This window comes from Giraffa tippelskirchi, chromosome 3, assembly GCF_054371585.1.
Source record: "Giraffa tippelskirchi isolate mGirTip1 chromosome 3, T2T-mGirTip1v1.2.pri, whole genome shotgun sequence".
NCBI lineage: Eukaryota > Metazoa > Chordata > Mammalia > Artiodactyla > Giraffidae > Giraffa > Giraffa tippelskirchi.
Genome location: NC_137277.1, coordinates 8,220,750 through 8,237,117, shown reverse-complemented (window position 1 = coordinate 8,237,117; position 16,368 = coordinate 8,220,750). Strand labels below are relative to the sequence as shown.

The 16,368-nt window shown below is 42.9% G+C and overlaps 2 protein-coding genes across 13 annotated transcripts in view; one reads left to right on the top strand and one right to left on the bottom strand.

Moving 5' to 3' along the window:
• Positions 1–13,544, bottom strand: part of MFSD11 (major facilitator superfamily domain containing 11) — a 28,191-nt gene extending 14,647 nt beyond the window's left edge. The window contains exons 1-9 of one of the 9 annotated variants that reach the window (XM_081575566.1): positions 13,254–13,544; positions 12,325–12,490; positions 11,873–12,046; positions 11,316–11,371; positions 9,710–9,817; positions 9,064–9,143; positions 8,855–8,951; positions 5,605–5,663; positions 4,936–5,080 (exon numbers count right to left, since the gene is read on the bottom strand). In XM_081575566.1, the coding sequence (XP_081431692.1) occupies positions 4,936–5,080; positions 5,605–5,663; positions 8,855–8,951; positions 9,064–9,143; positions 9,710–9,817; positions 11,316–11,371; positions 11,873–11,968 (641 nt within the window). In that variant the 5' untranslated portion in view covers positions 11,969–12,046; positions 12,325–12,490; positions 13,254–13,544. Of the gene's footprint in view, positions 1–4,935; positions 5,081–5,604; positions 5,664–8,854; positions 8,952–9,063; positions 9,144–9,709; positions 9,818–11,315; positions 11,372–11,872; positions 12,491–13,253 lie in introns of those variants that run through there. The other 8 variants (XM_081575565.1, XM_081575572.1, XM_081575567.1 and 5 more) reach the window with 8 other exon arrangements.
• SRSF2 (serine and arginine rich splicing factor 2) lies at positions 12,970–16,176 on the top strand. Of its 4 annotated transcripts, XR_014078445.1 has the most exons (5): positions 12,970–13,546; positions 13,777–14,087; positions 14,363–14,466; positions 15,090–15,197; positions 15,724–16,176. XR_014078445.1 is itself a non-coding variant. In XM_081575580.1 (3 exons), the coding sequence occupies exons 1-2, from the start codon at positions 13,185–13,187 to the stop codon at positions 14,078–14,080; spliced, it is 630 nt and encodes a 209-aa protein (XP_081431706.1). In that variant the 5' UTR covers positions 12,970–13,184; the 3' UTR covers positions 14,081–14,087; positions 15,090–16,176. The 4 variants fall into 4 exon arrangements, 2 of the variants coding, with proteins under 2 accessions (XP_081431706.1, XP_081431705.1); XR_014078446.1 differs by lacking the exon at positions 14,363–14,466; XM_081575580.1 differs by lacking the exon at positions 14,363–14,466 and having other exon boundaries at positions 12,970–13,510; positions 15,090–16,176.
• The last annotated feature ends 192 nt before the right edge of the window (positions 16,177–16,368 follow it).

Here is a 16,368-nt window from a genome sequence, read left to right as displayed (position 1 = left end):
GCTCTGTTCTCTATGTGGTCTGGCAAACACTTCAGTGGCCTCAATGCTCCCTGTTCCAAGGTGTCCTTGCTTCAGAGACCGTGGGTAAAGTGCTACTTGGGTGGCTCTTTATTAACCACAGAACATGATTCTCTCACATTAAATTTATAGCACAGAGTCATGCATGTCTTTCTCAGAAATGGTACTTCTCTGCACACTCTACAGCCTGTCAAGAAAAGCCCATGCACCGCAATGAAAAGCCCTAGCCACAACCAGAGAAAGCCCGCAAGCTGTACAAAGACCCAGCCCAGACAAAAAAAGGAAAAAAATTTTTAAAGGAAAGAAAGAAATGATACTTCAGGCAGGACAAAAATCTCCTCTACCCTGCTGTTTCTAAACTGCAAAAGCAAATTGTGAGGGCTCAATTTTCCACCACTCCAACTATGTAAAAAATTAGTCGGTGGTTCTTCAGTGTTAAAAGCAACACCATCACCAGCTATATGGGTTTGGGAGCAGTATCACCGACTGGTTAAAAACGTGGGCTTTGAGGCGGAGTCTTTGCTACTTATTAGTTGTGTGGTTTTAGACAAGTGACTTCACTTCTCTTTCACTTTCTCATTTATAAAACAGGGACACTATCACTTACCTGTGAGAAGGAAACAAGATACAGTAACTTAAGGGTAAGTGTTTGCAGATTATGGTAAGAAAGTCTGTAAGAAATTACACTTCTTATCCTATCAGCAAGTCTACTACTAGATCTTGAAAAGATATTATTTACAAACAAACTGAAAGACAAAACCTGAAGGAGATCAGTTGACTTAAATTACTGACACAAGAATGCTCAAACTACCGCACAATTGCATTCATCTCACATGCTAGTAAAGTAATGCTCAAAATTCTCCAAGCCAGGCTTCAGCAATACGTGAACCGTGAACTTCCAGATGTTTAAGCTGGTTTTAGAAAAGGCAGAGGAACCAGAGATCAAATTGCCAACATCCACTGGATCATCGAAAAAGCAAGAGAGTTCCAGAAAAACATCTATTTCTGCTTTATTGACTATGCCAAAGCCTTTGACTGTGTGGATCACAATAAACTGTGGAAAATTCTGAAAGAGATGGGAATACAAGACCATCTGACCTGTCTCTTGAGAAACCTGTATGCAGGTCAGGAAGCAACAGTTAGAACTGGACATGGAACAACAGACTGGTTCCAAATAGGAAAAGGAGTACGTCAAGGCTGTATATTGTCACCCTGCTTATTTAACTTATATGCAGAGTACATCATGAGAAACGCTGGGCTGGAACACAAGCTAGAATCAAGACTGCCGGGAGAAATATCAATAACCTCAGATATGCAGATGACACCACCCTTATGGCAGAAAGCAAAGAAGAACTAAAGAGCCTCTTGATGAAAGTGAAAGAGGAGAGTGAAAAAGTTGGCTTAAAGCTCAACGTTCAGAAAACTAAGATCATGGCATCTGGTCCCATCACTTCATGGGAAATAGATGGGGAAACAGTGGAAACAGTGTCAGACTTTATTTTTTGGGGCTCCAAAATCACTGCTGATGGTGATTGCAGCCATGAAATTAAAAGACACTTACTCCTTGGAAGGAAGGTTATGGCCAACCTAGATAGCATATTGAAAAGCACAGACATTACTTTGCCAACAAAGGTCTGTCTAGACAAGGCTATGGTTTTTCCAGTGGTCATGTATGGATGTGAGAGTTGGACGGTGAAGAAAGCTGAGCGCCACAGAATTGATGCTTTTGAACTGCGGTGTTGGAGAAGACTCTTGAGAGTCCCTTGGACTGCAAGGAGATCCAACCAGTCCATCCTAAAGGAGATCAGTCCTTAGTGTTCATTGGAAGGACTGATGTTGAAGCTGAAACTCCAATACTTTGGCCACCTGATACGAAGAGCTGACTCATTGGAAAAGACCCTGATGCTGGGAAGGATTGGGGGCAGGAGGAGAAGGGGAGGACAGAGGATGAGATGGTTGGATGGCATCACCAACTTGATGGACATGGGTTTGGGTAGACTCCGGGAGTTGGTGACGGACAGGGAGGCCTGGCGTGCTGCGATTCATGGGGTCGCAAAGAGTCGGACACGACTGAGCGACTGAACTGAACTGGACACAAAAAAGGTATTGTTTTAACCAACTGGAAAACATTTTCCCCCACCACAAAAACTCATGCCTGAGGGAGGCTCAAGAGGGAGGGGACATATGTATACCTATGGCTGAGTCACGCTGATATACGACAGAAACCAACATAACGTTGTAAAGTAACTATCCTTCAATTAAAAATAAATTAAATTAAAAAAAAAACAACAACACACCTCATGCCATCCCTGGAAGCAAATACTCTGTAGACTCCATTTAATGACAGTACCCTCACCTTGTACTTGGATAAGATCGGGTGGTGGTGGTGTTGTTTTAAGCCACTCAGTCGTGTCCAACTCTTTGTGACCCCATGGACTGTAGCCTGCCAGGTTCCTCTGTGATTTCCCAGGCAAGAATACTGGGGCAGGTTGCCATTGCCTTCTCCAGGGGATCTTCCCAACTCAAGTATTGAATCTGCACCTCCTGCTTGGTAGGTGGATTCATTACCACAGAGCCACCAGAGTGGATATACTATTTCACACTCCAGGCCCTTCAAATAAGTAGGAACTGATTTGTACGCTATAGACCATTAAAATATAATCAACTCAGCTAGTACTCAGCTGTAAATCATTCAAAGTGGACTCCACTTTATGGAATCCTTTAAAATCAGATCCTATGTATTTCCTCAGTGCCTTCTAATCACACCCAAGAGTAAAATCCAAACTCCCACCACATCCTTATGTAATCATCGCTCTGTCCCCTGCGGATACTCCTACTCGCGCTGTGCACATCCCGCGGGCCCTCCGGCAGCCACCACGCTCCCGTCCACACCTGGCCTTTGTTTCAACAGACATCACCTGATCTTCACACCTTCTCACCACCCAGCTCTCCACCACCTCCCCCTCTCTCACGGTCTGGTAGAACTCACTCTGCTGTTTTCTTAATATACATGGTGACTACCAGCCCCTCTACAATTAAGTTTCATAAGAAGAGGGACTTCTTTGTCTTGCTCATTACTTCTTCCCTACCCTTTGGAAGAGGGCTGGCGCATGCATGGTGCTCTTTATAGAATAAAGACAGAAGTTTCAAGATTGGGAAGACAATTCAGGAAGAGAGAAAGATCTACAAGGCGGAGCAGAACCACTCAGTACTGCACCTTATGACAATTACATGATCCCTTGTCTAGCAGCAAGATTCCCTGCACACAGGGATGGATTGCATTTGTCTTCACAGCCCCTAACATTTGCTGAATGAACGTTTAATTTTTGTTAAGTTTGTGTCATTCATCTTTGGAGATCGCTTCTCCAATATCTATTGGTTTATGCTTTTAAATATATGTGATATGTATGCGTATGTATACTCATAAAAACACCTCTCTTTTGCTTGGAACAGTGCAAATTCTGAACGTTTAATGATCCTGTGACTGGAGAATTTTATGCCCTTTTGGGGCTTTAAAAAGACAGCACAGAAAGTTCAATGCAAAATTTTTAACAACAGATAAAATTCTATAAGGCAAGCTTCACAATTTATCAATTTACATAGCACAAGAGTAGTAAAGACTTCTTATTCCCCTTTCTTCACATCTAGATGATGACCTGCAGAGAAATCACCTGCAAGGTTTTAGATAGTTTTACTTACAATTTAAACAGGCCCCTGCTTTCAGTGGCAGGGCCTGGGAAAGGGGCAGAAGGCGGCATGTCTGGCCTTGAAGATGGCAAGCAGCAGTCGCTGAAGCAGCCCAAGAACCAGGCCAAGGGGATGGATGAAGAAGATAAGATATTCAAGCAGAAACAGAAAGAAGAGGTCTCAGGGAATGGCCCCTTGGCCACAAGTGGAATTAAGAAATCTGTTAAAAAGTAAACTGTTCCTTGTGCCTGAGGAAATAAAGGCCCTTAATTCCACTCCTGTTTAAACATCTGGATTTCCAGCCATGACATCTGTTGCTACCTATAGCTAGAATGAAGTGTTGTTTTAGAACCTGCTGTACATTTAAAATTAAACTTTTGTAAAAAAAATAAAATAACATGGTGGTCCAGTGGCTAAGACTCCATGCCCCCAATGCAGAGGGCCTGGGTTCAATCCCGGGTCAGGAAACGAGATCCCACATGCCACAACTAAAGAACCCACATGCCACAACTAAAGAACCCACATGCCACAACTAAAAAACCTTGCATGCCGCAACTAAAAAATCCTGCATGCTGCAGCTAAGAATTCACATACTGCAACTAAGACCCAGCACAGCCAAATACATAAGAAATATGCTCAAGGTTATTCACAATTTTTAGAAAAACAGGACTATGTACTTATTTCCCTGCAGGGATTATGTCAGTGGAAACTACCACCACAGGTTAGTGCAAAATCCAGAGCGTGGGTGTAACCATGGCTCATCTATGATGACTGTTGGTGGCCTTGTCACTCGTACCACATGACTGGAAAATTTTAAGCCTGGATCCTAAAAAGTGACTGAGGACTATTTTCTATTTAACTTTATGAGCCCATATCCTCACACATTAAAACACAGAAGATGTCTGCTGGACTGAAGGAGGAAACTGAGGCCTAGAGAAAGTCAGGGGAACATTGCTACTGTCCAGGGTCACACAGGAAGTGACCTGGGATGAGACTAAAATCCCCCAGAAACCTTTTAGCTACCTCCCCCACCTCTGTCTATCTTCCTTTCCCTTCTTCCTCCCTGACAGCTCCTCTTTATCTTCTTTCTCTGCTTATTTGCTTTAAAACTTTCCCTTCATGTCTGCCCAATACTGGATATCAGTTAAGGCTGTAACAGGTTTGTAATTTCTAGACTGTATCTATTCAAAATATAGTTGAAAATAGAAAGGAATGTTTCCAACTTCTTACTCGTTGATGTCCAAGTCCTGGTCATCAGAAGATTCATCTTCTCCCAGGACATTTTCAGAATCTGGTTTCCGAATGAGAAAGAAAAGTACTGTCCCCACAAGGCTAATCACCGTTAGGGCGATAAACACTGTTCTTCGGTCACTCTCTAGGGAGAAAAAAGAAGATGAAAGTAGACAGCACTAGCCACACAAACAATTCCAGAGTCAGTATTGTGTTCAGTATTTTGTTTGTTTATAACTATTCTCATAATTTATCACTAATTTTACTTTACTCCATCAGTAAAAACCTAGGACAAAGAGATAAATAGGATACATCCACCTCTTGTCTTTCAGTTAGAGAAACACTAATAAGCCAGAAGAAAAACAGCATAAGAACTTAATCAGAGTACAGACAAAACAACTGAATTAAAAACTCTTTTGACAACTGATTAGTCTACCCACACATACACAACCTTCTCCCACACTCTGAGATGCTGCTTGAAGCACAGTCATAAGCTGTAAATCCTAGTATAATAATATAATCCAAGGGAAGATATTGAAAGCAAAAATTTGAGAGGACTTGAGTACCAAGGTTCACTAGAGCAATCTGAACCAAGCATACTGGGAATTTTCATGAAACTGCTATTTTGCTTTGAACATATCTGAATAAAGCACAGTGAATAAAACAAACCTGATATCTGAGTTTTCCCTTGCCAAGCAAAATATATGTAGAGATTTCCAAAGAACAAGCTGGGGGAAGAAAAGGAGGGAGAGGATGTTGGGAAGTTATTTTCATATTTATGGGCTTTAAAATAATTTTTCCATTCGTTTGTAAAAAATAAAAAAAGAGAGAGGCCTACATAAAGAAGTTACCTACCTACCCTAAATCATTTAAAAGTATCGACTTCACCCTCTTTCTGAAAAACTCAACTGGCCCAGATGGAACTCAGTCTCCTTCCACATGACAGCAACCTGATTCAGAACTGGCCTCCAAGGACCTGACTCACTTTGAAACATGTGATTTATTGGAGTCTGGAAATGACACCCAGGAAACAAGTTTACTCTACCTCTAAAATTCTGTATTTTAAAGAATTGGTGAAAAGATCAGTGATTTAGATATCGGCATCTAATCAAATACTTTATTTAGCACTTTCCTAGGGAAGAAGTTGGGCTTCCCTGATGACTCAGTGGTGAAGAATCCACCTGCCAATGCAGGAGATGCAGATTCTATCCCTGGGTTGGAAAGATCCCCTGGAGAAGGAAATGGCAACCCACTCCTTGTATTCTTGACTGGGAAATCCCATGGACAGAGGAGACTGGCAGGGCTACAGTCCTTGGAGTCACAAGAGTCAGACAGGACTGAGTGACTAAACAGCAAAAGGGAAGAAATCATTCTCTTACACTCCAGTTTCTTAATATACAACCCCTTACAACAATATTCATATTTGTTAAGCCTTCAGTTCAGTTTAGTCGCTCAGTCATGTCCAACTCTTTGCAACCCCATGGACTGCAGCATGCCAGGCTTCCCTGTCCATCACCAACTCCTGGAGCTTACTCAAACTCATGTCCATCGAGTCAGTGATGCCTTCCAACCATCTCATCCTCTGTTGTCCCCTTCTCCCCCTGCCTTCAATCTTTCCCAGTATCAGGGTCTTTTCCAGTGAGTCAGTTCTTTGCATCAGGTGGCCAAAGTATTGGAGTTTCAGCTTCAGTATCAGTCCTTCCAATGAATATTCAGGACTGATTTCCTTTAGGATGGACTGGTTGGATCTCCTTGCAGTCCAAGGGACTCTCAAGAGTCTTCTTCAACACCACAGTTCAAAAGCATCAATTCTTCAGTGCTCAGCTTTCTTTATGGTCCAACTCTCACATTCATACATGACTACTGGAAAAACCACAGCTTTGACTAGATGGACCTTTGTTGGCAAAGTGATGTGTCTGCTTTTAATATGCTGTCTAGGTTGGTCACAGCTTTTCTTCCAAGGAGCAAGCGTCTTTTCGTTTCATGGCTGGAGTCACCCTGTGCAGTGATTTTGGAGGCCAAAAAAATAAAGTTTCTGTTTCCACTGTTTCCCCATCTATTTGCCATGCAGTGATGGGACCGGATGCCATGATCTTAGTTTTCTGAATGTTGAGTTTTAAGCCAACTTTTTCACTCTCCTCTTTCACTTTCATCAAGAAGCTCTTCAGTTCTTCTTCGTTTTCTGTCATAAAGGTGGTGTCATCTGCATATCTGAGGTTATTGATGTTTTTTCCGGCAATCTTGATTCCAGCTTGTGCTTCATCCAGTCCAGGATTTCTCTGCATAAAAGTTAAATAAGCAGGATGACAGTATGCAGCCTTGACGTACTGCTTTCCCGATTTGGAACCAGTCTGTTGTTCCATGTCCAGTTCTAACTGTTGCTTCTTGACCTGCATACCGATTTCTCAGGAGGCAGGTCAGGTGGTTTAGTATTCCTATCTCATTAAGAATTTTCCACAGTTTGTTGTGATCCATACAAAGGCTTTGGCATAGTCAATAAAGCAGAAGTAGATGTTTTTCTGGAACTCTTACTTTTTCGATGATCCAACAGATGTTGGCAATTTGATCTCTGGTTCCTCTGCCTTTTCTAAATCCAGCTTAACATCTGGAAGTTCATGGTTCACATGCTGTTGAAGCCTGGCTTGGAGAATTTTGAGCATTACTTTGCTAGTGTGTGAGATGAGTGCTGGTAATGCTTCCTAAGGCCCACTTGACTTCGCATTCCAGGATGTTTGGCTCTAGGTGAGTGATCACACCATCATGGTTATCTGGGTCATGAAGATCTTTTTTGTATTGTTCTTCTGTGTATTCTTGCCACCTCTTCTTAATGTCTTCTGCTTCCATTAGGTCCATACCATTTCTGTCCTTTATTGTGCCCATCTCTGCATGAAATGTTCCCTTGGTATCTCTAATTTTCTAGTCTTTCCCATTCTATTGTTTTCCTCTATTTCTTTACACTGATCACTGAGGAAGGCTTTCTTATCTCTCCTTTATATTCTCTGGAACTCTGCATTCAAATGGCTATATCTTCCCTTTTCTCCTTTGCCTTTAGCTTCTCTTCTTTTCTCAGCTATTTGTAAGGCCTCCTCAGACAACCATTTTGCCTTTTTGCATTTCTTTTTTTTGTTAAGCCTTACCAAAGCCAAAATTTTAGGCATTTAGGATATGAGGGTAAATCCTCAGGACAGATTCCATGACAGAATGCCTGTTGTTGCTTTTTATTGTGGAAATATATAACATGCTGTATCCTTCAGTATCCATAGAGTTAGTCTCCATTTGAAAATTTAATTGTTAACAGCTGTCAAGTAGCATAACTGGGTGGGAAGGACATGGCCTTTGGAATCCACATGATTGGATAAGTTACTTAACTTTTAGTTAAGCTTTTGTTATCTATTATGGAGAATGGAGATAATACTTTCTTATCACAGGAGATTGTAACTATTATTGAGATTAAAGAGCCCAGTAGTACCTAAGGTATGTATAAAGTATGCATGCCTGCCAAGTCCACTTCAGTCCTATCTGACTCTTTGTGACCCTACGGACCATAGCCTGTCAGGTTCCCCTGTCCACTGGTATTCTTCAGGCAAGAATACTGGAGTGGGTGTCATACCTTGCTCCACAGGATCGAACCCAATCTGCACTGGCAGGAGGGTTCTTTACCAGTGAGCCACCTAAAGTACAGCAGATGCTATATACATTATGGTTAATATTATTTTCCATTTGTTAATCATAAATTTCAATGAGGTAGATTCATGCATCTTTAAGTAACCCCATAAAATTTTAAATCTCTATGACATGTACCTAGGAACTTAACTCATGTAAAAAGAAGATCTGAGTTCTCAACACACTCAGGATCTAAAAAAATGGTCTGACAAAAAAAAAAAAATTATAGGAAAGATGGAGCCATAAGAATTATTACCTAAATTGTAAGAGTGCCCAGAAAATTCCACTGTTTCTCCCAATAGTATGCTCATCTGAATTTATTGTCAGGCAGTTTCCTTGTGCTGTCCAAAGTACTAAAATTCAAATCAAAAGTTTATCAAAGGAATGAAAGCATTTAGCTTTATATATTAAACATATAAACAATACTCTTAGACTCAGAAAATAGAGAGAAATCAAAATGCTTACCAGCAGCTGCAATTCCAATGAAAACAGAGGCTGTGTAGAAGGACCACGGGAAAGGCTGGATAAAAACGGCAATGTACATGCTAAAATATAACAGGTCAATGTATTACAGTCAAACAATACCTGAAACAGAATGTCAATTATGCCTTCTAGGAATCAATTCTGAGGGATCTCTTCTTTCAAAATTCAAGCTGTAAAGGGCTTCTCCAGTGTTGGAAAAAAGAGGACAAGTGTCATTTCTTAACTTACTATTTCAAATTTGTGAACTCAGATACTGAATAAAGGTTTGCAACTGGCCTTTGCCAAACAGCTCAGCACACAGTGGGACTACAGTTCTGTAGCCCAGAAGAGATTTAATTGCCATTAATCTACTGGATACAAAATAAGATTATTACCTGAGTTCTTTTCAGGCCTATAGAAAGAGATCTTGGGATATTATATATATTAGTGGCAAAAGGAAAGCAAATATACACAAATCCCATCACTTTAAAACAATAGTACCGCTAATCATCAAGTAGAGAGCCAAACCTCTAAAATACTACCTATAATCTATTCCAACCAAGTCAGCAAGTTCAAAGCACAAGTTTACTATGTGCTTGAAAGAAGCTGAAGGCATTCTAATTAAATGAAAGAAAACCGGATTACTTACCTGTAAAATAAACCACTAGCAAACATAGAGAGTTGAGGTCCTACAATGGCAACCACTGATGGTGTAATCAAATTTGAAGCAGAGAACACTCCATAAATAATTGCCATGCTGCACACATAACATACAAAAGGGAAAAAAACAAAACTCTTGAAACACTGTCTCAAAGCTCAATTTTTTTCAAACCTAATTAGAGTCTACAGTGTTTTTTTTTTTTTGCAATAGCCACTCATTTAGTCAGAATTTATAACTACATCCTTTACAGTGAATGTCACATTAAAGTTTTCACTTGTTCAAAATACTGAAGTCCTGTCAAATGAGAAGAATCAGTCTGCCTTGGACAATATGATTTTTAATGTACCAGTGAATTATTATAGCAGCTAACACAACCCCATGAAGAACATTATCATTTTTTTATGGAAAAGAGAAGTGAAATACAGAGGGGTCAAGTAACTCGTCAAAAGTGCAGCTGGACAGCTAGTCAACGGTGGAACCAGAGTCTCATCCCTGGGAATCTGACTCCAGAGGCCCTCTTCAATCAGTCTGCCCTACAGATTTAGCCTGGCAGTGGCATGAAATCTCACTGCTATAAATAATCATGTAGCTATAACTTGCTTAAACCAGAATTTATTTAACTCAATGTAATGGTTCACTTGAGCATTATTCGGCTACTGCAGACCTGGTCTCAGTATACATGGGGCAAAGTGTGATTAAGACCATTTCAAAAGTTTATAAGCCACTATTTATAAATCCAAAGTAAATTATTCTTTGGTTTTTATGAATTTCCCGAATACCAATGGTTCTTTCACCTGTTCTTTACAATATATATGAAGAAAACACATTAGCAAAAATTGTGGTATTATTATTAGTCACTTTGAAAAATAGACATTAACATTCTTTAACTCTCAAGTATTATACATAAGGTCTGGTTTAGGTTAGATAACAAAGAACCAAATAAGAAGAGTTGGGGAGGGTGGGAGGGGGAGCTGACCACAATCTAACGTTTAACCACAGAGAAATTAAGAAATCTGTTTTGTGTTTATATACGTGTATGAATTACACTCCCAACTTCAATCACAATGTACTAGTGACCTATGAAGAGCTTTTCACCTCCTTTTCTCCACCTGTAAAATTGCCACTAAACACCTTATACACCTTAACAGAAATTTAAAAGCTCCTGATGACAGTATATTAATAATTACGAAATTAGAAAAACAGGAAGACCAACAAATATTTCAAGAGTCTTATAAAACATCCTCTGTTTAGGATTGGGAAGATGTAATTATGACAATACCTGAGTGCTTATTAAATGCCAGCCACTGTGCTAAGTGCTTTACACACATTAACCTGAGCAAGGAAACTGAGCACATAGAAGCAATTTCCTAAGAAACCACAGCAATTAAGTTTTGAATCTTGTATTTCAAACTCAGTGTCTAATTCTACTTGAAACCTAAACTCATCACCTTTATCACATTATGTTCCCCTAAACAGTCTAGATACAGAGAAGAAAAAACAATCCAATCACAGTATCTTATGTTGTCTGTGACTCTGACGAAGTTTAAGCAATTTCTAGGATACACAAAGTAGAACCAATCATACAGTACGATACCTGGTATATCCACTGCCGTGAAAATCTGTACTATTTAAGCTCCTGATGACCGTTTGCTGTGTGAAAAATAAAACTAATCAATGAAACCGTTTTGTAATCTCCCTCCCCCAACCCCAGAAAATCCGTCTCCAAGTAGTGAGAATAAAGTAAAATTCAAGATGCTGGATACTTAACACAGAAATCCCAACAGGAGAGAAGGGAAAGGACTACAGAACGGAAGGCAAACCAATGGCTGGCAGGTCAGGTGAGGAGGGCTAAAGACCATCTGTAACTAGGCTTTACGTTTATTCCCTTAACTGTCCAAGTACTAATATAGTCCTTAATACAGATAAAAAAATAAATAGGTCAACATATAAACCCCAAATCAAATCAGAGAAATAAACGACCCCACTAAGAGATGTCTGACACATGAAATCAAATCTTATGATGGAAAACGAGGAAGTGTTAGGTGACAAAACAAAAGGTGCAACTTAAGCGTACTATCAGACATAACGTTATTATTTTTGGAATGCATTATGACAAGCACTTCAAAGGAGGGAGAACAAAGTCCAACTCACCGCTACATTTCCACAAGTTTGAAAGGCGGTGAAGATAAACATAAAGGCAATTCCTAAAATAATGATGTTGAAAAGCTTTTTAGATTCCGGGGACATTTTGGCTCAACCCTGCTGGAGATCAGCAGTAGCCCAGGGCAGTCAGTCAGCTCTCTTCCAGGCGAACCCACTGCAATCCTGGGAGAAGAAATGAGATGGTGAGAGGAGGCAGATCCAGGAGCAGGGCAGCCAAGCTGTCAACTTCCAGGTCTTGGAGTAGAATCCGGGGCTTAGGCTGAAGTTCTCCCCACAGGCTTAGTTAGGACCTTCCTAACACACGATTCGAGTAGGGAAGACCCAACACCCTAAGAAGAGCAAAGAACGCTGCTGCTCCAAGTTGAGGAGCCAAGAGAGAATCAGGAGTCAAGGGCGAGATGCAGCAGCCGGTACGGCCCCGCCGCCTTGCCCTGACTCACCTCAGGTCAGGCGACCCGGTCACCTGACCGCAGCCGAGGCGCCGGCCGCTGGGCTCGCCGGGAATTGTAGTCCAGGGCGGCAGGGGAAGCGCAAGCTCGCGGCTAGCGCTCCCGCATCCGCTCGGAGGGAGGAGGGCGGACCTCGAGGGCTCCGGCAAGGCTGGGGCTAAAAAGTAGAACCCAGCGAAGGAGTCAGGAATTGGGGAAGGAGGCCTGGAGGCCGCGAAGCTGGTCTGAGGAGACGGAAACACAGAGGGGCAAGCTGAAGGAATACCCCTCTAACAGAGGGAGGGCTGAGATTCCAGCAGAAAAGCTGCGAGATTAGAAACTGGCACGAAAAGAAGGCGGAGCCCAGCAGGGGAGCCCTTCCTTCTCCTCCTGTCACAACGGGCCTCGCAGCCGGAAGGAGCGTTTCGCGGGCTTTCCAACTGTCAGCCAATCCCGCTCCCCCTCCCGGCAGCAGTGACTCCGCGCTTTTCGACCCGCCCGCCGACTCTGCGCAAGCGCGCCGGACAGGGGCGGGGCGCGCGGCAGGGACGTTGAGGGACGGGGTGAGATGAGCCAATCAGAAGATTCATTTCCGGGTGGCGCGGGCGCCATTTTGTGAGGAGGGATATAAACGGGCGCTGCAGCCACCGCCGGCCCGGTTGCCTCTTTGGTGGAGTCGGTTGGACGCGTCTGTTGGCGACTTCCCCAGTTCGGCCTTTCCAAACGTCTCCACGCGGAAACCAACCTCCAGGAAAGAGGCGCGGCGTCGAGCCGACCTAACCTGAGGAAACCGCTGCCGCTGCAGCCGAGCGCGCGGGCCCGCCGGGGCATTAGTTCATCGGCGCGCAGCCCCGGCCCGACTCTCCAGAGCCATGAGTTACGGTCGCCCGCCTCCCGATGTGGAGGGTATGACCTCCCTCAAGGTGGATAACCTAACCTACCGCACCTCGCCCGACACCCTGAGGCGCGTGTTCGAGAAGTACGGGCGCGTCGGCGACGTGTACATCCCGCGGGACCGCTACACCAAGGAGTCCCGCGGCTTCGCCTTCGTCCGCTTCCACGACAAGCGCGACGCCGAGGACGCCATGGATGCCATGGACGGAGCCGTACTGGACGGCCGCGAGCTGCGGGTGCAGATGGCGCGCTACGGCCGCCCCCCGGATTCGCACCATAGCCGCCGGGGCCCCCCGCCCCGCAGGTACGGGGGCGGCGGCTACGGACGTCGGAGCCGCAGGTAAGCAGGCGGGCGTCGCGGCCGGGGCTCCGGGAGGGCCTGGCTGACTCACAAAGGCCTACGGGGACACGTGGTGGCGGTCGGGCCGAGTCGGCGGAGCGCGGGAGGGCGGGGACCCGAGCTCGCGACCAGGGAAATGGCGTCTGGCGGCGAGATAATGGCGGCCTGGGCGGGCGGGAGCACGCGGGCGGGGCCGCCGAACCCTGACGCGTCGCCGTCCCTGTCCGCAGCCCTAGGCGGCGTCGCCGCAGCAGATCCCGGAGTCGGAGCCGGTCCAGGTCCCGGAGTCGATCTCGCTACAGCCGCTCCAAGTCCCGGTCCCGCACTCGCTCAAGATCGCGATCCACCTCCAAGTCCAGATCGGCGCGAAGATCCAAGTCCAAGTCCTCATCGGTTTCCAGATCTCGCTCGCGGTCCAGATCCAGGTCTAGATCCAGGAGTCCTCCACCCGTGTCCAAGAGGGAGTCCAAGTCCAGGTCGCGATCCAAGAGTCCTCCCAAGTCTCCGGAAGAGGAAGGAGCGGTGTCCTCTTAAGCAAATGGTAAGGTGTGCGCGACTCCGAAGCTTCACGGCTCGAGTTCAGAAATGGGGTTTGGAGTAGTTGTTTTGTTCCGTATTAACATAAAAATGGCTCCTGATGTTAGGAGTACTGCTCTGAGCTAACTCAGCTTTGGGAGTTATACTGAAGAGGGGTCTGCAGAAAGGATGTGTATAAAGCTTAGATAATGGCTGTTTCATGAACTGTTTTGAGACCTATTAATGAAAATGACTATTTCTTGCTGTTTTTATCCAACGTCTGCATTTTCCCCTTTAAAGCTGCGGTCTCCTGTTTGATAAAAGAATATTGGCCAGTATTGCAGATTTTAACTGATTTGGCTGATCCTCCAGGGACCAGTTTCTGTGGGCGTGTATTGGAGCAGGTTTGTCTTTAAATGTTAAAGATGCACTATCCTCTTAGAGAAAACAATCAGTTCAACTATTGTTGTACTGACTGGGACTTCATATTCTAATGGATGTGGCAAACGAATTGTGAAAAAGAAGCAATGAACTTTTGGAACCAAAAGTTTACAGGTATTGATTGCACTGGGTGGGGAAAGGATAGTGTGTCTTTAACTCTCAAATTGTTTGGTCCTATTTTTTAAAAGGAAAGGGCCCTAAGTAGCTCAGATGTTAAAGCATTCTTAAATGCCAATGGTTTCATTTGAAAACTAAAAACTTAAAATATATTGACTAATTGTTTTGTTTGGATACAGCCCAACCCCCTCCCCCTCCTTTTTTTTTTTTCTTTTTTCCCCCCTTACCATTTTTCACCTTGGTCATTTGGCCAAGAATACATAACATAAACACGTTTTTAGTGCTGGTGATAACCTTGGTGAAATTTTCCTAAATGGGCCTTAAAAAAACGGATAATGGCTGGTTGGAACCTTTCTGTAACCTATTGGTTTCACCAGATCTTAGTAAGTACTGAAATTGAAACCATGTGCACTTTTGGTGATTTTGTTATAATGGAAGGTAAACTGAGCTTGTTTCTTTTCAAACCTAGATGTGTCGACAAGCAACATAAAGGAGGACTTGGGGGAAAGGACCACTTACTCGGTAGTACTCAGTCCATCAGAAGAGTCCTTGGAACAAGCAACTGGCTATTGAAAAGGTTATTTTGTAACATTTTGTCTAACTTTTTACTTGTTTTAAGCTTTGCCTCAGGTGGCAAACTCATTTTATGTGCCATTTTTTTGCTGTTATTCAAATTTCTTGTAATTTAGTAAGGTGAACGACTTCAGATTTCATTATTGACTTGGATATTTGAGGTAAATTTTCCTTTTTGTTTATATAGTGCTGACTTTTTTTGTTTGGAATTAAACAGATTGGTAACCTAATTTGTGGCCTCCTGACTTTTAAGGAAACGTGTGCAGCCATTACACACAGCCTAAAGCTGTCAAGAGATTGACTCAACATTGCCTTCCTACCTTAAAATTAAAAACCTACAAAAGTTGGTGTAAATTTATTTGTATATGTTATTTACCTTCAGGTCTAAATGGTAAACAGAACCCAAATTTGTATAAAGACTTTTCAGGTGAAAAGACTTGATTTTTATTTTATTTTATTTTTTTTTTTTGGGAAGGATTGTTTACCAAACACAATTCTAATCTCTTCTCTTATGTATTTTTGTGCACTAGGCGCAGTTGTGTAGCAGTTGAGTAATGCTGGTTAGCTGTTAAGGTGGCGTGTTGCAGTGCAGAGTGCTTGGCTGTTTCCTGTTTTCTCCTGATTGCTCCTGTGTAAAGATGCCTTGTCGTGCAGAAACAAATGGCTGTCCAGTTTATTAAAATGCCTGACAACTGCACTTCCAGTCACCCGGGCCTTGCATATAAATAATGGAGCATACAGTGAGCACATCTAGCGATGATAAATACACCTTTTTTTTTTCTCTTCCCCCCCAAAATGGTAAATCTGATCATCTTCATGTACGAACTTAAAATATGGAAAATGTTAAGGAAGCAAACAAATGGTTTGTAATTTTGTAAGTACTTATAACATGGTGTATCTTTTTGCTCATGAATATTCTGTACTATAGCCATTGTTTCTGTAGTTTAATTAAAACGTTTTCTTGGTGTTAGCTTTTCTCAGAATATGTGTTGGTCTTTTTTCCCCTCCCATTTATTTGAAAGACCTGTGCAATTACCTTGTGAATGTTACTGACTATAGAATGAAAGTGAATGTTTGGTAGTTGATTTTTTTTTCCCCCCTAAGTTAAAAAGTGGAAATGCCAGTTCAGCACCCACTCTTCTCAATACTCAAAGGTAGCACTTTGTTAAAAGTTG